General features: G+C 40.2%; 1 protein-coding gene across 1 annotated transcript; it reads left to right on the top strand.

Moving 5' to 3' along the window:
• The first annotated feature begins 614 nt into the window (after positions 1–614).
• On the top strand, positions 615–19,708 carry LOC134390977 (cell cycle control protein 50C-like). The gene is made up of 7 exons (XM_063114844.1): positions 615–806; positions 5,245–5,355; positions 9,196–9,297; positions 10,296–10,383; positions 10,811–10,951; positions 15,604–15,813; positions 19,521–19,708. The coding sequence occupies exons 1-7, from the start codon at positions 615–617 to the stop codon at positions 19,706–19,708; spliced, it is 1,032 nt and encodes a 343-aa protein (XP_062970914.1).
• Positions 19,709–20,390: the final 682 nt, after the last annotated feature.

Below are 20,390 nucleotides of genomic sequence, written 5' to 3'. Positions count from 1 at the left end.
ATGAGAAAAAAAATGTGGAAGCTGCTGAGATTAGACATCTGTGTTCCGTAATTCCGTTTACTTCTCCCTTTATTATCACAAATAGCAAAGTTAGCTGTAATCTGAGAGCATTCTTCCAACTTAGTTTATATTCATGTTAGGTAACAGCCACTTTTGGGAAAAAGCTGACAGCCATAATTTTTATCTTTTCTATTAACTTCTAAGGAATTGGGCAAGTTTCTAAAGATAAATCCATTTTCCCCCCTTTCAGGAAGGGCTTGCCTTGAATTAGTGATGAAATCCCAGAAATAGCCCATCGGGACTGCTTCCCAGTGTCACCAGATGCTGTTTTTTACACATCTTGCTAGGGATCATCCCTCCTAGGCATGGCATTTAGCACATCAGACTTTTTGAACCTAAGTAAAATATACCTAGCAAGGGTTGACTGAAGAGAGCTATGTTCCTGCAAATATATCTGGTCTGGTTAAGGAATAATTCCAGGAAGCAAAAGGACTTTGCAACTTCAAAGGAAGGTTCACGTAACTCTTCATTTAATGTTACCATTATGTGGTATTACTGTGAGTAGGAATGTTATAAATGTCCCAAAAGTTACCTAAGTCACCTGCAGGACCAAAATGGAGAAGACACCCCAGCACGACCTGTCCAGATTGCCAGACAACACTGCCCTGAAGCAGCAGAACTTGCCTGCCCAGCAGCTACATTTCTCCGCCACAGCAGTCCTGTCTATCTTTTTTGCCACGGGAGTATTCTGCCTTTGTATGGGCATCATCCTTATATTGTCTGCAAACAGCATCCAGGAAATAGAGGTTTGTCCATCTTACATTTTTAATGCACCTTTGAAGAATTTTCCGCCTTGGCATGGTAAATGGGAGTGGTCAGTTTGAGAACATAACTCCTCAGAGGGAACTAGATGAGTGGAATATCTCTTTCAGCTGGCAGGTACAGATGGTGACAGAGCCCATGTGTGGTGGTTTTATTCATCCCTGCTCCCCTTTAAGGACAGTCATTTTCACGCTGGTCAGTTCAGCCATATTTGTATACCAAAGCCTGATAAAGTCAGAAGACTTTTATACTGTCAGAGGAGTGGGTAAGCAGCTAATAGAGGCAGAAGAAGGAGAGACAAGGCCAGATGACTGCCAGATGCCCATGAGTCATATGATAAGAGTAAAGAGCCAGGGATACAGGGCTTCAATTCTGCCCCACTTGAAAGCATTGTGTCCTTTCCTTAGCAAATAAGTTCCCAATGAGATCTGAGAAAGGCAAGATCCTGAGTTTTTCTGGCATCTTGAAGATACTTAGCAAAATAAACTCTTTTCTCAGAGAAAAGCTGATGCTAAGAGCACACCCTTCCTGCACAGGCCTCTTGCCAATTTGATTAACAAGCTGTTAGAGGATGACAATCCCTGAAGCTGGTCTCGGGAGGGGAGATAAGAGCTGGTTTAAGTCTTAATCGGCCATGCCCATATTCAACCTAATGAATTATGTACGTTTCATCCAAATCCGCTCTGAGCAGATTTGCAGACATTCCAATCTACATGACCTCCACTTTGAAAGCAACCATGGAAAGCTGATCTAGTCCCTCTCCCCATGTGGCTACTGGCAAAATTAATGAAGGTCAAGTCTGTCAACACTAATTTAACATTTATGAGTGTCTGGAGGTGCCTAAGGATTCTGCTGGGTACGCAGATGAGTAAGAGCTGACTCCTGCCCTCGATGAGCTAATGATAGTGTAGGTAAAGCAATACGAGCAGTATGAGCAGAGGGCTGGCTGGCTGCTCACCGTATCCGTAGCCCCTTCCTTGCACATTGCCCAGTACATGATAGGCACACACTTACTGAGAGGACAGATTAGGGCAAGTAGTGCGGACTTTAAAGAGGAAAACATCATTTCAGGTCCTCTCCTCCCAATGCACACTGCTCTACTACCTCTCCACTTCTATTTTCTGCTCCACACTCAGCTCCCAGCAGCTTGCTCCCTGGGGAACTAAGTGCCTGTAAATCCTTAGAGTCCTCCAGTGTGATATGTAAACCCCCACCAGGCCCCACCATGTAGCAGAGGCAAAATGACAGGAGCAAATGAAACTTGCCTTGCTGAGGGCGATAGCAAAGTAGTGGGCTTACACGGTTGACACTCATTTCTACAGACAGCTCATCCTGTTTACTATTTTCTTCTTCACCAACCCCCTTCTTTCTGGTCCTTCCTCTTTTCCCAAGTCATCCTTTGTATTAGTCTGTTCCTGTTGCTTATAACAAAATACCTGGAACTGGATAATTTATAAAGAAAATGAAATTGGTTGCTTACTGTTTCTGAGGCTGGGAAGTCCAAAGTCCATCTGGTGGTGGCAACAATGACCCAGGGGTCTCACATTGCAAGATGGTGGAAGCAGAGAGAGGAGAGAGAGAAAGGCAGACTCTCCTCTTCTTTCAAAGCCCTCACAACCACGCCCCTGAACACCATTTTTAATCCATTCACTATGGCGTGGTCCTACAATCCAATCATCTATTCAAGGCTCCACCTTTCATTTATCATAATAGGATTTCCCACCCTTTTAACAGTCACAGTGGGGGCCAAATTTCTAGTACATAAAACTTGGGGGACACAATTCAAGCTTCAATGAGTTTGTGGGGACATAATTCAATCCACCACATCCTTGGTTCCTCCCTTCCAGTTACCAACCCCCACCCATCGTGGTGTGCAGCCTTCACTGGGAGGCAGCCCTTGCTGAATGATGGTACCTCACCACCGTCACTGGCTATTGGTGAAGGCCACTCTGAAAACAACTACTGACAGAATGCTTTTATCTCATGGAGTCTAAGGGTATTTTCCAATTGACTTTTTTTTTAGCCACATGAGATAGGATTGCTTCAAACACTTTACTTTTATACAAGAAAACCAGAAACCACCTAGAGAGTGTAATCTCCTTTTGCACATGGAAGCGTTTCATTATATTGGGTGATAAGTTAAAGTGCACATTGCAGGCTGGAGTGATCAAGCACAGATCTAGTGGAAGAGAGTCCTGAATTGGCCTTTCCTCTCCTCGTTCAGCCCCGGGGCACAACAAAGAAGTCCCCTCTTTGCAGTTCACTTTAAGCAAGAATGATAATTCCTGCCTCTCCAAAATTCTATGAATAGACTATGATCTTTATTTTATAGCTATAGGTTTACAAGTCCATTCGAGCAGCAAATTGAGGATGCTGTCATTACACAGACAGCAGATCGGGGATACGTTTTCCTCATCAAAATTTTTAGAGCTTGGGGGCCGGCCCCACGGCTCACTCGCGTGAGTGTGGTGCTGTTAGCGCTGAGGCCGTGGGTTTGGATCCTATATAGGGATGTCCGGTGCGCTCACTGGCTGAGCGTGGTGTGGACCACACCGTGCAGAGGGTTGCGATCCCCTTACTGGTCAAAAACAAAACAAAACAAACAAAAAAAAATCTTTAGAGCTTGAAAGCATCACAGTTATCTGCTCAAAAATTGATTATGAAAATTTTTTCTAATTCTACGCTAATGGAACTCCCCACAGGAATCCATGAAGTAGAGTATATACTAGCACAATGACCTTGCAGGCCAATTAATTCATTGCTACATGGAATGATGCTGATGAACAAAATGTGGGCACTGGAGGTTAAAAACTTAAGATCGGAAGTTGGCTGAACTAGAACACCACTTTCTTCAGTCACAGTTCAGTGTGCTCTCTCTCATTTAGGATGCAGCCCTGTTCTTCAACGCTTTTTATAAAATGAAATGTAATTCTACAAACAGAAAGGGCATACATATTCTCAAAAGAATAGTTCAAGCCTTGCTGTGTATTTAAAGAATGATTTAAGTAAATACAAACATCTAAATACAATGAAGCAGTAGCCTTTTCACTAACGTATTAGCCTATTTTGTGTTGCTATAGCACAATACCTGAGACTGGGTAATTTATAAAAAACAGAGGTTCATTTGGCTTACAATTCTGGGACAGCTGCATCTGGCATGGGCCTCAGGCTGCTTCTACTCATGGCAGAAAGCGGCAGGCAGCTGGTGGGTACAAGCAGATCACAGGGTAAGAGGAAGCAAGAGAGAGAGGGGGGAGGTGCCAGGGTCCTATAAACAACCAGCTTTCACAGGAACTAATAGAGGGAGAACTCACTCACTACTCCCCGCACCTAGGGAGAGCATTAATCCATTCACGAGCGTCCTCCCTTGTGACTCAAACAGCTTCTAGCACTGCCATGTTGGGGATCAGATTTCCACATGCGTTCTGGGAGGACAATACATCCAAACTCCGTCAACTAACTTTCATTTAGTGTTCACACTTTACCTTTGGGCTTCAGAACCCTCAGTGGCTTTGAAAGGATTCAAAATCCCTACCCTTTCTTGTTAGTCTTCTCTCCCAAAGAACCCTAAATTCTATTGGCACCTTACCAAGAAGAAACCAGTCCCTGGCCTCCTGCCCCTCCGCACTCCCACCAAGTGAGGGAAGAGCAGAAGCCCACCGCAGCAGCCGCAGCCTGGGCCGTGTGACAAGCGTTCCTGTAGATAAGGAGCTCGCAGCCCCAGCCGCCTCCCCACGCCTCCCCTCATGACTCTTCTTCCAGCTGCATCTTCGCGGAACTGAGGGCCTCAGTCACAACTCACACAAGTCCCCTGTTTGGGAAACACTACTCTTTTAAAGAGAGTCCATTATACCATTTTTCACAAAATTTAACTTTTAAAAAAACAGAATGCAACAGCATTTTAAAACCAGAATTATTCCGCATAAATCAATAACCTTACATTTTGGAAATGCTCCTTTTTCTGTGTTTGGCCATTTTTAATAACTTCCTTTCGACACTGTAGAATAATTCATTAGTATAAATATTTTCTATATGATAGAATGGAAAAACAGTGAAATGACTTCCCCATAAAGCTGATTAGATGCAGGCTGTGAGCCCAGTTCTCATGAGTCATTGACTAATCCCTTCCTAGTGATACCTCTGTAAGATCGAGGGGCAAGGCTTCACCACGACAGGTTACTTAAGCATGCAACAGAAACACTGACCTCTGGGCCATCGGCAAAATGCTGCCAGGTCTGCAAATGAAAGACTGTAAGAAGGCCCACTCCTCCCGAACCTCCCCAGAAACACTCGCCCTGCTCAGTGGGTGCCCTTAATTCATGTCGGACAGTTGCAGACTTTGGTGGACTTAGGACTTGAATTTTAAGATTGAAAGTTACTCATGTAACTTTTTAATTAATTATGCTTTTCCCTGCTTGACAGATTAATTACACAAAAATATGTGCAAATTGTGCAAAACTGCGAGAAGATGCCTTTAATTTTGACAAAGAATGCAACTGCTCTATTCCCTTTTACCTCTCACGGGAAATGAAGGTAATTGAAAGTCAAGAGGCTTTGGTTCACTTTATGCATATCTACTCCTATTTAACACTTGGCAGTAAGCTCTTGGTTTCTATCCAATTTCTTCCAAAACTGGAAATATAAAAAATAACGTGAGGTGGGGGTGGGGAATCATAAATTGTTGAATTCATGCCCCCCCCCCCTTTGGGTATTATTTGTCTCCTTTGTTTCTAAGTTTCAAGACTCTTTACCTACCCAACTTTATAACATAATTCTTATAATCAGTCAAGCGGGTTTTATTCCAAGTGTTGGCATAGGAGGGGACCATAAAGGTCATTGAATTTAGCCACTCATTTTATAGTGAGCAAATTAACAGGCTGAGAGGTTAAGTGACTTGACCGAGTTCACACAGTAAGTTAGTGTCGGGGTCACACACCTGGTGGGATCCTCCTTGGGCCCCCCCAAGTCATTCTACATATTCAATTGCCTAATCCATAAGGAGAATCTTGGCCTGGCTGTCAGACACTGTGAGAAATGCCAAAGGAATATTAAGAGAAGTTCCTAATCTTCGGGTTGATTAAAGTCTCCTGTTAGTACAGGTCCTCTGAGAAGCAGAAGCCAGGACAGGATTAGACATGCAAGAGAATTGTTGGAAAATCTGTGCTGGAAAATGGGGAGACAGCAGGAGGAGATTGGGAGAGTCATCATACTGAAAAACAGCTCTGACCCTTGGGAAGGAGAGAAGGAAAAATGGAAGTGAGGAGTTTTTTCAGGAGGTGATGAGTCTGGTTTGGGACAAGCTGAGTTTGAGGTGGAAGCAAGGCCTTGAGGTGAAGTGCTCAGTGGGCTGCTCAAGGCCAGGCCTGCCTGCACCTAGACTCATCCCTCCGGAGCCATCTAGGAGGGGAAGGCAGGGGCTGGGGTAGTATGGCAGATGCTGCAAGGAAGAGGTGCAGAGTCCAGAGGACAGAACAGGACCTGGAGCACATTTGAGGAGCTGAAGGAAATACATTTTTCATTTGACTAAGTCTTGACTACCAGGTAAGACTGTGGAGGGAATGAAAGGGCTGCTCTTAGAGCTCGTGTTTGCACCAGCACCATGCTTCCCATAGCCGCCCCAGCCAGAGGCTGAGCATGACAGGGACTCTGAGGTAGGCTGCTTCCTGGGAGACGGCTCCTTCCTCTGAGGAGTGTCTTTGGGGACTTCCTGTGAGCTTTGCAGAAACTTTCTTAAGAATGTAGGTCAGTCTTAAGACCTTCCTTCCTCCCTCCCCTCCCTTCCCTCCTCTCTTTCTACCCTCCTGTCCCTCTTTCCTTTCTTCTTTCCTCCCTCCAAACCTCCCTCCTTCCCTCCTTCCTTCTTGGGGATTCAGAATGCTTAAATTTTTGAGGAAAAAATCCAAAAGATCACTTAAAGGGCTTCAATTCCTATCTGTCTGCATCCTTCCAAACCCTAAAGGCAAATGAAGTGTTACTAGCAGCTAACCATTCTTTTCAGGCAGAGGCTTCTCATAAAAAAAACCAACCAAACTACTTAGGGCAATCCCAGGGCCTTCAGCTCACCAGTTCCCACACATTACACGTGCTGGAACCTAGGCAGTGAATCCACACGAGACTCTGTCTTAAACAAAGGAATCCTGCACAAAGTGCCACTGAATTTAAGGAGAAGAAACACCATAAAGTAAATTGCGCCTCCAGGAGTCATCAAAAAGATGATGATCTTGGAGGCCTTGTTTAGCTAAATCTTGGACAAAGAATCATTGAAAAGAGGTTATTAAAACACCCCGGTCCCTAGTGTGGCAAGTGTTCTCTGCCTGTTTATTTTGTCATTTACGTGAACTCATAAGTCTGGTTAGGTAGAATTCTTTTTTTAGCTTCCAAGAAAACGTATGGTAACTTCCATTCTGTGACTGTCGTATTTTCTATAGTCATGGGTCAACAAAAGGGCTTCACTGTTGGGAAGAGGAAATGTAATCGTCACCCACTCAGCTTGGCTTGTCTGCCTTCTCACCAACACTCTGTTGATTGTGTTGCAGCCAGTCTCTTTGTCAGGGCCCAGAATCACCCCTTTTCAGTGTTTCAGAGATTTTTCTCTTTCTAGTGACTAAGCCCTTCAACCTTCCTCTTTTTCTATAATTGGCCACACTTACCATGACTTTTCTTCCCTGCTTACCACGGGTACCAGCTCCCATTTTCCATACTTGTCCTCTTTAAGGTCTTAGGAAGCGAGACCAAAAGCCTTTCCAAAACGCTGTGCTTGCATAGGGTAAAAACTCATGGAGTTGTAAAGGAATGCTTTTGTATCTCTAGCACAGATTATAGCACCTAATACATGGGAGGCACTTAATAAAAGTTGGGCCTTCATATTTTTGGATGCACTTAATAAAAGTTAGGCCTTCATATTTTTGGATGCAGGCCTTCATTACTTTGGTAGTATGTAGTATATTAATTATAAACATCTACACTGGACATTTCTATATGTGCTGTTAGTAAAACCTATGGATATGTTAGCTAAATCCATGTGGATATTTCCATGTGTGCTGTTAGTAAAATCTGTATCAAGTCTGCTTGGAGAATTTCCAGGGCCTTGGCCTGTCACCATAAAGAGCCATGATGGTAGCCTATGACTGGGCAGCTTCACACGGCAGTGTATATTTAAAAAATGTCTCTCTTATGGCAGCAAAAGTCCTTATTGCTGGGGTGAAATCACCTTCTTTTGGATCAGTGAGTTGTTCTATATTTTTGTCTATAACTAATTCTTGAGCAAATATTATGTGCAAAGTACTGTGCTACATCCTAGAGATAAAAAGACAAAAACACAGGGCTGGCCTGTGGCTCACTCGGGAGAGTGTGGTGCTGATAACACCAAGGCCCCGGGTTCGGATCCCATATAGGGATGGCCGGTTAGCTCACTGGCTGAGCGTGGTGCTGACAACACCAAGTCAAGGGTTAAGATCCCCTTACTGATCATCTTTAAAAAAAAAAAAAAAAAGACAAAAACACTTGGAGCCTAACTGCAGGGAGCTTCTAGTCTCCTGCCTTTCATATGCACCTAAATATGCTCCATGGCCCAATTTCACATTATGTTACATGGATTTGCTTTGAAATCACATGAATTTAGTGCTTACTCCGGCCCCTTGGCAAAGCATTTTTTCTGGTATTGCTGAGAAATAACAATATAAAAACCACATTCTATGTATTAAGAATATAAAGCCTGGTTGTAAAAAAAAAAAAAAAAAGAGGTGGATTAATGGGTACAAAGTTACAGGTAGAAAGGAAGGATAAATTCCAGTGTTCTAGGCAAACTAGAGCTAATAATATCATATTGTATTTTTCTGAATAGCTAGAAAAGAGGATCTTGACCGTAATCACCACAAAGAAAAGATAGATGTTCAGATGATGGAGCTTCCAGATAGCTGAGCTTGTGGAGGTTGCTGGAGGGTGACGCTCCTCGGGAGGGCAGGGCAGCTCCATACCCCTTCCCTCCCAAGGGGAAAAAAATGTTCAGGTGGTGGGTATGCTACTTACCCTAAGTGAATCATTGTACAATATATGCATGTATTCACACAGTACAATGTACCCCACAAATATGCACAATTAAATTTTAAAGTGAAAATATATAAAATTTTCAAGGCAAGAAAACAGTAGCCTTTACAAACACATTAAATAGGTTAGTCATTTCAATAATTCTGTATAGACCAAGATATCCCAACATTGATTTTTAAAAATAATTTCTTGGGTTTTTATTTCCCATAAAGAAAGAAACTTTCAATTCCTATCCATTTTTTCTGTACTCTTTATTTTTAAAATTCCATGTTTATTTATGTTCTAGTTATTCTTACTCTTCTTACTTCTTGCTTTTCTCCCATACAGGGTAATGTTTATATGTATTACAAATTGTATGGCTTCCATCAGAACCTCTATCGATATATTCTATCCAGAAGTAATAGCCAACTGGCGGGTAAAGATGTGATGGTAAGTCTTTATTTAATTTGGTCTAATATTCATTTTCTTTTTTTAAACCAGGTGGATCTTTCAGTCTAAAAGAGGTATGAAAAATAAACTCAAAAGCTAAGGTTTTACAAAACAAATGCTCATTTTATTCTTGTGTAAATTGAAGGGGCTGGGTATTCAGGTTAACTTATTAAGAAGGAGCTCGCTCCCTTTATAAAGCAGTAATGTGCATCTTGTCCTGCTAAATGGTTATCTTTTCATACACCATTCTGTCCACTTTCAGTAACCTTTAGTGGTTGGTCTCAGTCTGACTCACTCTATATCTACTATTGGGCTTATTATATCCCATAATTGGGGTCTCTGATCCGGCCTACTTTAAGGAAGTTGAGCTCTATTTGGTTATTCAAAAGCCTCTGGTTTAGTTAAATACTTTCTCAGAACTAGGATTACGAATATTTACTCTTGGTAGATGATATTCAGCATGCTAGCAAGAAAAGCTAGAAGGAAGCCTCTTCCATACTGACATTATTAAATGAAAGTGATAACCAGATGACTTTTAGCAATCACTCTTTTAAAGATCTATTCTGGTAATTGTGTGGATGTAATCTCTGCGGTAATTCATCAAGCTGTAGACCCATGATTTATGCACTTTTCTGAATATAAGACATACTTCAATGAAAAGAGGTTTTGAAAATGTATTCCACTAAAGGCCTAGTATGATATATAGCACAGCCAGCAAGATAAAGTGCCTTCTTGCATACATTTTTGGCATGCTTTGTGTTGCTGACGAGGAAAAAACACACACAGATACATACACACATTCATACATATCTCCGAAACACAAAATTTCCTTAGTCTAAGTGAGCCAGAAACCTGGGGAAAACAGGTAGCAGGACCATAATTTTGGTCCGTGCCAATAAATCAGTATGGGTGGATATACATTGTCAGTGTTCTCACTTTTCACATTCTGAGAGAATTTAACAAAAGCATTTCTCATTGCTGTGTCATCTTGCATCCAGGCTGTTGAGGACTGTGCTCCATTCAAAATGTCCCACAATAAGACTCCCATCGCTCCTTGTGGTGCTATTGCCAATAGCATGTTCAATGGTAGGTGACTTTTCTTATAATCATGGTGTACCCTTTCATAAGTGTGTAACAACCTAGATATCCAGAAGATTGCCTCTGCAGCTGAGTGGAAATTTAGGAGAAAAAAAAAAAAAAAGTCTGGATACATTATCTTGGCTAAGCCAGAGCGCTGACTTAACAGTATTTCATTTGCAACTAAGTCCTTGCCAGAAATCTGAAGGAATATCTAGGGAACATGAGTTAAATGGAGCTTAAGAGTATTTTTCAATAATTGACCCAACCTTGGCAGGAAAAAGAATGGTCTTGTGATTCCAGCATCTAAGGCATGTAGGTGTGTTGAGAGTCTGCAAAAGCCCTGATTCATTTTTCAGCTATGTCTGGTTCTGCATTTCAAAAGTGGCAAAATTGCTAGCTAGCATCTCTAACACAATTTTTAATTTCCTTACAGACACCATAATTCTTTCATATAACCCTACTTCATCTATGCATATCAAAGTCCCAATGCTAAGCAGTGAAATTACATGGTGGACAGATAAGTATGTCAAATTTCATAATCCACATTACACTAATCTTGCTGATGAATTTGCAGGTAAGATCCATACAGTAGCTCTATATTCTTATCTCTTTATGAATTTTTTTTTAATGTGTCAGAAGATATTTATGCGTCCTCCTTGTGTGTTTCTTTGTTGACTCCTTTTTGCTCTAACTTTCCCTACTGTGGGCCTTCACTGTGTACTTATCAGAAACAGGAAATGATTGGTGTCTTGGTTCATTCCAGTTTACCATTAGGAAAAAAACAATGTTTTAAGAAACTTGTTGCTTCAGCTATAATTAGGATGAGTGTGTAATTTATTGTCCAAACTGGTGAACTTTTGAGAGTGAAAGGGGGTACTAGAATAACTAGCTTTATACTTATTTGAAATTTGTATTTATTGATTGATAAGTTGACATCATATTGGTGGACCTATAAAATAATATAGAACTATTCAAAAATGCAGTCTTTCAAAAATTAAAATAGCATATATGTGTACATTAAACCAACTTTAAAAAAAACTAGTTATCTAAACATAATAATAATTATTCTGGATACATATTCACATACTTTAATCAGTTTATTGGCCATATCTGTCTTCATTACATGTCCCTGTATTTTTCTAACGAATTAATTTTTATTTTTTTACTATGATCTTATTTTTAATCTTTTCACAAAATTGTCTGCAATCAGTTTGAAATTGTTGACACCTTTAACTGATTCTTCTCTTTTAATTCTAACATTTTTATTGAGAAAATACTCTATAGGTGCTGAGGAACCTGTTAAGCTCACAGCCAATTTTATTAAATGGAAGTAAATTTCAATGTCTTCTTGTTTGCAAGCTTGCTTTTCAGTAATTATAGTTCACTAATTCTTCAAAAACTGAAGTTTTTTGGCATTCCATATTTCAGATACTTTTTTAAAAGGTTTTCAACTATTTTGAACAAAATGCAACCAAAAGTTAGAGCTTATTTACAGAAAAATTTCAGGTTCATTGTAAGACACATTTAACATACAAAAATATTCCTTGAAGGCTCAAACATTTCTAAAATTCTGATTGATAATGCACAGCAAAGAGAGGCCACATATACTACCATTCCAAAGTATTTGTTTAATTTAACATCTGTATCATTGTAAAAATTTTGCAGCTCAGTTTCTCTAATTGTGAACCTACAAAAATATTTAAATTTACACAACTAGCTCTTCTTTTAATTAATAAAATATGGTAGCTTGTTTGGATACAATTGTGAATTATGTATGTACCACAACCAAATTTAAGTACATTTCTTCTCTGTCAGTTTCTCAATTTACCAAGAGCATAGTCTTTACTGTAATGTTGTGCTCCACCAAATTTGCAGTTAGTTAGGTTATTGCTACAAAACCAAACAATTTAAACTTAATTGTGGAAGTTTTTAACTGAATTTATAATAACATTTATAATAATGTCAGAGGTTTCATCTTCAAAGCTTTTAATTCCTAATGTAATCAAAGCAAAGCTTTGAGGAATTAAATCCAAAAAACATAAACTATTATTATAGTTAACTTACCTGATTTTTCTATTTGAAGCATTTGAAGACATTCATGTGAAACTGGTCTCACTTAACTGCTTACAAAGTTTTTTTGTGCTAATAGAGACAGCACATTAAAAGCTTTTCTTTGGTTACCAAAAAAAAAAAAAAAAAAAAAAAAACCAAACTGTAATAAAAAGTGAAACTAGAAGGAAATCCATTTGATCTAAATGAAAAGTTATGCTTACTAATGATCTATAAATGGATCTTCTGTAGTTACAGAGTTAAAGCATTATCTTTGAATACTATCTTTTACAAATAACCACCACTTTTGAAGAGGATTCTGATGTTCTTCAGTAGATCCATATCCTTTGATTTTCACACGGTCATTGACATCACTATGGTTCCCATGGTGGGGGTAAATTTCAACCAATGTTGCAAATATCACATTCATGAACTTTCTCGAGAAACTATACTTAATTTTATGGTAAACATGCAAGTTCCATTTTTTTAGCTCTTCACAGCTAAAAAAAACTGTATTAGCAAATAAAAAACCGATACCAAACAATAGTTGTGTACAATATTTACACTGTAAAATAAATAACAAAACCACTGTTGCAGGAGAGCTCAAACTACCCTCAGCAGGACTGCTCAGCGTCCACTTCCCACGTGTACACCACGTCCACATAACCAAACCAATAATTTACCATGTTTCCCACTGACCCCACTAATTTGTGGCCAGGCAGCTTCACGCACCTCACAGGCCAAGACGGAAACTATGGCCTAACTGGCTGCAATGTTAAACAGCTGGCAGGGGTCACAGGAATATGTTATATTGTTTGGGCTGAAAGGGTCTCTGGTTATCTTTCATATATAATCACATGTTTAAGTAAGCACTCCATTCACTGCACATGGGTGATCTCACACACTACTAGCTAAGATCATGCCTGGAGGCTGCAAGGGTGAAATTATATGTATATTATTCGTTTGGGATAAATGCTGAATCAGGTGAAATAACAGACAATAGACATAAACTGGGACTGTAGTTGGCAAGCTGGCATGTATGGTCACTGTATAAATTGAATCGTATGAAAGGAACTTGGCAACATTCTATCATTTTGTCTTACCATATAACCACAGGCCTGCAACACAAAAGGTCCTCGGCTTTCTCTCATCTCCTACTGCACTTTGTTCAAACTTCTATCATAAGAGTTACCACATTCTACTCTTAATTACATGTTTGCATTCCTGTCATGCCCACTTCAGTCTGTGAATTCCTTGAGGAAGGAGGTTGGGTCTTACGCAGTTTTGTATCCCTGGTGCTTGATACATAGTGAGCAATCAAGAAATGCTTATTCCTGAGTGAATGGATGAATACAAATGACCCAACTGAACTTGGAAAATGAAGGAAGTTGGCATCTCAGACCATGCTTCTCATACCCTCTGGAGACATGGGATGGGATGGGATTGGGAGTTCATAGAGGAGGGCATACTTGAACCTGCTTTTTAAACAAAGCTCCTGGGTCATTCTGATGTCAGTAGTCCATAGGACACACTGCCTTGAGTTATGAGCTCAGGCCAATGTAGAGAGAGGATGAGGTCCATAGTGCAGGCACCAAAGACAATTTCAATTTAAAATTCTTCTAGCAATAGTGATTAAAGTCTTGAGTTAGCACCACAATATTTGCAGAGGAAGATTCTCCAGCAAAGGTATAAGTGTACGAACATACTTCATCAGATTAATTCAACCAAATTTATCATATGCTCGTACAAGCTCTATAGCCTATGCTTTAAAAAGTAGGTCTGGGTTTCGTTTAGGAGATAATAGCTTAGCCAACAGTCAGAGCTGAGAAAGAGTAGCTCCCTACTTAGCATTTTGGCATCCTATAAATAGTAGAACCAGCTTTATGGAAGCAAGAAGTTCGTGAAACAATTTATTCTTTTTGCTTAGTTCTTTAAAATTCAGTGTGATTTTCATTATCAACTAACTTCTGTCTGCCAGATTTGATCGGACTTTTTCATCCCTCTCTCAAGCATCTATTGAACACCTTCTATGTGCCAGACACTGGACTACATGCTAGTGAAAAAACACGAGGGCAACGCTCTTCTCAAAAGTCTCCTGTAGGGTGGGAGGGATAGACATTCCCACCCTTGTAAAGTGGGAAGTGTGAGAATGAGGGTAAACTCAACAGACCCATCTCCTGGCACCACCTCCACCCTGTGCTTCCGACATTCCTGCAGCTTCCAAACCTACCAGGCTTCCTGGTATTGATGCAGTGCCTGTGCTCCTCACCTCCTCCCACTTTCCCATTCCTCCTTTCCGCCTCCAGCTTTGAGATCTTAGGTGCAGTGTTGTGGTGACTATCTATGTAGCCCAGTCTTCATGCACTTCCATGAGTATTTTCTTTGAATACATTTCTAGAAGTAGAAATTCTGGACCAAAACAAATGCAGAATATTAAAGTTTTCAAAACGCATGTTTCTAGATTGCCAGAGATGTTGTTAATCCGCATGTCCACTCTGTACAAGAGTCCCCATTTCGGGAGGGGGAGGATGGTTAGCGAGAAATTGGTAAAGGGCCACAAAAAATGATTACATTGTGTAATTCTGAATATATTAATTATCCTGATTTGAGCATCACATATTGCACACAGGTATTGATATTCAATGCTCCCCACAGATTTGTATAATCAACTTTGTTTCAATTAAAAAAAAGAGTTCCCATTTCCGCTGCCTCATCAGTGGTTGTGACCCTTTTCTCTTTAAATGTTAACCAATTTTTAGATGAGAATGGTATCTTGTTTTCATTTGCTGTCTTTAGATAACTAGTGAAATTAATGAAAATAAAGATATTTCCCATGATGCTACCACTGAATACAACCACAATTATCATTGTGTTCTATTTTTTCCATGCTTTATATACGTTTAATATAGTTAAAGACATAATATACATATAATTTGATATTCTGCTCTTTTTTCAATCCTATGAAAATATCATAGACATTTCTTTAGAACGTTTAAACCCATTATTTTTAATGGTCACATACCTAGGTAGCTTACACACACACACTTTTTCTTGAAGTCTAATTTCTATTTCCCTTTCCTCAAGAATGCAGAAGTTCTTTCAATCCTCTGTATTCTAAGGAAAACTGAAAGGGATAGATGTTTTTTCTCTACCATGTCCCATATTTTCTTCCCACAGGAACCACAAAGCCCCCAAACTGGCCTAAGCCTATCTATGAACTTGATGAAAAGGACCCAAAAAACAATGGCTTCCTCAATGATGACCTCATTGTGTGGATGCGGACAGCTGCCTTTCCCACTTTCAAAAAACTGTACCGTCGGCTCATTCGAACACACCATTTCATTAAAGGATTGCCTGCTGGTAATTATAGTTTCAACATAACCTATAGTATCCTTTTATGCCACTTTTCTTTCTGGGGATGAAGGAAAATCTGGCTACTGATTGTTGAATTCTTTCATTCTGTGCTTTTCTAGTCTCCAATCAACTCTGTATACAGAAAAAAAAAGAATGAAAGAAAGAAAAGAAAAACATACAGTTCTCATAGATAATATTGTAGGGGAGGAAAAAATTATTCTCTACACTCTTAGGGTCTCCTAACATAAGACAGATTAACAGGAGAAAAGCATACAAATTTTATTTACATGTAATGGGAGCTATCACAAGAAAAATGAGGACCCAAAGAACTAGGCCTAAGTCCCTATATACTAGGTTGAACAAAGAGTGGTGATTGTGGAAAAGTAACTAGGAAGATAAGGGTTAGTTTAACAAGGTTTGTACTGATTTTTCTTGGCCTGAACTCTTTGTCTCTTGATAAAAATGTTTCTTTTCTCTAGGAACAGGGAGGGCATTTTCCCTTGGGACTCTTATCTCCCGTTTTCAGGAAGAAAAGGGTAGGTCAGAGTGCCCTTCTTGTACCTGCTATTTTTCAAGTGTCTTTACCTCAAAATAATCAATATGCCAAAGCAGCATATTTTGGGGTGGCATGTCCCGAAGTCCTTCAGCTGCCATTCCATCACCATATGGCTGTTTGCCTCCACATTTATACTTAAATATGTCCTATTTTTCTTTCTTTCTTTCTTTCTTTCTTTTCTTTTTTTTTTTTTTTTTTTTTTTTAGGGATAATGGTTAATAACAGTATCAAGTAAAGAGGTATGGATAAGAAGTAGGGGAGGATTATTTCTGTCCCCCACGGAAGATTAACTGACACTGGCACTAGAGATGTGAAACAGTGACGAGAAGCATGCCATATAGGAAGGGATGAAGATGAAGAATCATGAAAAAAAAGAGAGGTTGTTTTAGTCTGTTTTGTGTTGCTATAACAGAATTACCTGAGACTGAGTAATTTATAAAAGAAAGAGGTTTATTTGGCTTAGGATTCTGGGACAGCTGCATCTGGCACGGGCCTCAGGCTGCTTCTACTCATGGCAGAAAGTGGCAGGCAGCCGGCGGGTACAAGCAGATCACATGCCGAGAGGAAGCAAGAGAGAGAAGCAAGAGAGAGAGATAAGGTGCCAGGGTCTTTTTAAGCAACAAGATTTTGTGGGATGGGATTAATAGAGCGAGAACTCACTCATTAATCCCCCCTCCCCCAGGGAGAGCATTAATCCATTCATGAGGGATCCACCCCCATGACTCAATCAGTTTCCAACACTGCCACATTGGAGATCAAATCTCCACATGAGTTTTGGAGGGGAGAACACATCCAAACTCCATCAGAGGGGTTTGATAAAAAAAGTAAGTTTGGAATATGGACTAAAACTAACTAAAAACTGAGAGAGACTGTAGAAGCTTTTTATTCTAGGAAAGAGTCTCATAGACTAAGGGAGCCCTGGACTCAAGGAGCAGTTCCAGCTAACCCAGCCCACGTGAGGCGTGCGGCAGGAGCTGCCCTGACAGTGCTGTGCTCTCTCCTCCCTGAGGTATGACGCCAGCAAGTGGGAGTTGGTGGGTGTGTTGATGACAGGCATGTGGTCCAAGTTAGGAGACATATGCTCTAATATGAGATTCTGAATTTTTTCACTTAATTTAAAAATCAAATGTTGATTACGAAACAAAAATAATGTAACTTTAAAATGGCACCAAACACTATAAATTAAATATATAATTTAAGAAATTATATATTTAAACACAATGTACACTAACTCTAGTCTTTACACTTAATTTTAAAGTCTCTTTCTGATTCTCCCTGAGGCAGAATTCTCTTGGAGGCAGACTTTCCACGGCTGTACACGGCTGTGAAACTCCAGCCCAATCAGGCATTGGCACAGCCTGTAGCATCTCAGGGCTACCAGCTAGGAGTTGTTCGGTGGGACACCCCGAGCAGGCCACAGGTTCCTAACACAAAATTGTCCACCTCCTTGGTCTTTTAACTCTCAGAGAGGCTGGATGAGAAATTCTTGGGGAAAAGTGAATGACCACTTGTGTTGCGTCCTTTCTTTTCTATCCTAGAGTAGGTGTGTGGATATCTCCATTATGACAGAGGAGTGAGGACATTCCTTAGAGATGGCCCCACTGATGTGACATCATCTCTGCCTCTCAGCTTTTTGCTTCCTTTTGTTTACTGACCAGAAGTATGGTTTGCCTTTAGTTAGTTCCTTTAGCAGGGTCTCTAATCTATTCTGTGAAAATGAAAGCCACAAAGTGCCTCTCTTGAGGAACATTACAGGTACAGATCAAAGAGTAGACCTTTTGGAGAGGAATTTCAGCAAACCCCTCTCCCCTTCCAAAAAATCTAAGTAGAGATGGAAAGTTGCTTGACAATGGTCTCTCTGATCCCATCATCTTTGTGACTGCCTTACCAGTAAAGCAGTTATAGTTGCATTCAAGAAACAGGAAAAAAACATCACGCACTGCTGTCTTCATAATACGTGACAGTGAGTTTGGGGTTTAGGGGAATGAAGAAGGGAGGCCATGTTTCAAGTAAGGGAGGAACTCTGTTTCTCCTTTCTGGACATGCTCTCCTTGGGTGGCTTCATTCACAGTTGTGTTTTAATGCTGATCACTCTCAAATCTAAATCTTCTTCACAGAACTCCAGTGCTGAGCTTCACTCCTATGCTTGCTCTACCTGTGTATATAGCCCTGGTGTATTATGCAACCAGCCTAACGGCCGGGCTAATATGCAAGAACAAATCCTGGGCTGCAGAAAGTGCCTACTACTTCTAAAGGAAAAAAGGTGTTCTGTGTGTGAGGAGAAGACCCTCTCAAATGAAACAGGGAGGGAGAAAACCTAGTCAGGCAGATGGGTCAAGGTGACAACCAAAGACCTGGTGACAATGAGGAATTTTCATGTAAAACAAAGAAAAGAACCAGTTTCCTAACAAGTTACCTTGTGTCTTTAAACAGCATGTTGCCAAGTGATTTGAGGCTTTTTAAGAGCTTTGCTGGGAAAAGCCTCTATCCTGTGCCGTTGCTATGAGAAGCCTTTGTTTATGAGCTTGGTTTACAAAAGGCAGCAGATGTTTAAAAACCTCAGGCCACATGCATAATCAAAATGACGTCATTAAAATGCAAACCCACTTCAAACTCTTTCTCCCCAGCAGTGGGGGATGCTGGCCTTTTCAAAACACAAATGAATGTACCACCTTTAGTTTTCCCACTAAAAATGTTTTCCCATCTATATTATCATCCTCATCATTATTATCGGTTCTTCACGCTCTTGAAGAATTTTCCTTGAGGTAGGAATTCAAACCTCAGCCTATTAAGCACTTTAGTTTACCCTTGGTCTCCCGATTCATGAGTAAAAATTCAGGTTTGCTGTAAAACCTATTTGTATTCTTTTAATTTCCTTGGGTTTGCCAAAGGAAATTAAATATATTTTTTATTCAGCTGTCTGTAAGTCATTCAGATCTATCTGTGTCAGAACCTCTTTTGTAGATTACACCTACGTAGAAGGAAGTTTTGTTCTTACTTAATTTCATTTCGGCAAGAAACAGAGTACTACTTGGTAAAGATTAGGTTGAACTATAAGAAATTGAATATTCAACCACTTCTTACCTACAAAAAAGAGCAATTTTATATGGTTCAACCTAATACATTTAGCATATGCAGTGGTAGACTTGAAAAGTGCTGAGACATCCTTAACAGGTCTTCTTAGACTTTCCGGTAACCAGGTTCCAAGGAGAAAAATCGGTTGTTCTTTCTACCCAGACACAGTATGGAAGTAAAAGCCGTTTCTTAGGTCTTGCCTACACAGTGACAGGAGCTGTGACGTGGTTGGCCTCCTTTTCCATAATGGCAATTCACTTGATGAAAAAAAGGGAACCATTCTTCCCCAAGCAGTAAAGTCAAGCTTTGAAAAGGAAGACAGAAAGCAGCAAGCAGAAATGGACAGTGAAGTAACAGAGCCAAACATCTCTGACAAGGCTTGAAATGACTGGATATTTCAACAAGGGGAACTGGATTGACTGAACCAAATGCAGTCCCAGATAGAGAAATAATGAGAATTTCAGTGTTAAAAAGAAGGAGGAGGAGGGTGGGGAGACACATAATTACATGTAGTAGAATGTTCTTGGAATGGGGACAATAAATCATCCTTGAGCTCTAGACCAAACCTCTGGTATTTATTTGAAATCCTGTGCCTGCAGCAGGTGACTGTCCTGGGAGAGTGCCATCCAGACAAGATAAGTAAGCCTGGGGTCCCCCAGATCAGGTGAATCCTTTTAGCCATCAGATCAGGCTCAAACTGTGAGTCTTCGCTGGCTGGTTAAAATTACTGTAGACTTCCCAACAGTTGTTAAATTGAATTGAGTATCAAGATGATTTTTGAAAACTGATTTATTCAATATTCTTCCCTTTCTGTAGAGTCAAAACTAAGTTTTCTCTGCTAAGCATAGAACAAGCAAAAGTTGTGGCAGTGTCCTGAGCACCCAAAATACAGCAATGCACCAAAAAGAAAGGCCAGAAGTTTCCCTAAAGTTACCAATGTGGCCAAGCATTGAAAGCATTGAACGTGGCTAATTCTCAA

Source organism: Cynocephalus volans, chromosome 1 (assembly GCF_027409185.1).
Source record: "Cynocephalus volans isolate mCynVol1 chromosome 1, mCynVol1.pri, whole genome shotgun sequence".
Lineage (NCBI taxonomy): Eukaryota > Metazoa > Chordata > Mammalia > Dermoptera > Cynocephalidae > Cynocephalus > Cynocephalus volans.
This window is presented reverse-complemented; position numbering and strand designations above follow the sequence as displayed.

Excerpts from the sequence above, each read along its gene's own strand:
- LOC134390977 (XM_063114844.1), top strand. The coding sequence starts at position 615 with ATGGAGAAGACACCCCAGCACGACCTGTCCAGATTGCCAGACAACACT. Across the intron at positions 807-5,244 it reads ACAGCATCCAGGAAATAGAG|ATTAATTACACAAAAATATG; the intron begins GTTTGTCCATCT and ends CCTGCTTGACAG. Across the intron at positions 5,356-9,195 it reads ACCTCTCACGGGAAATGAAG|GGTAATGTTTATATGTATTA; the intron begins GTAATTGAAAGT and ends TCTCCCATACAG.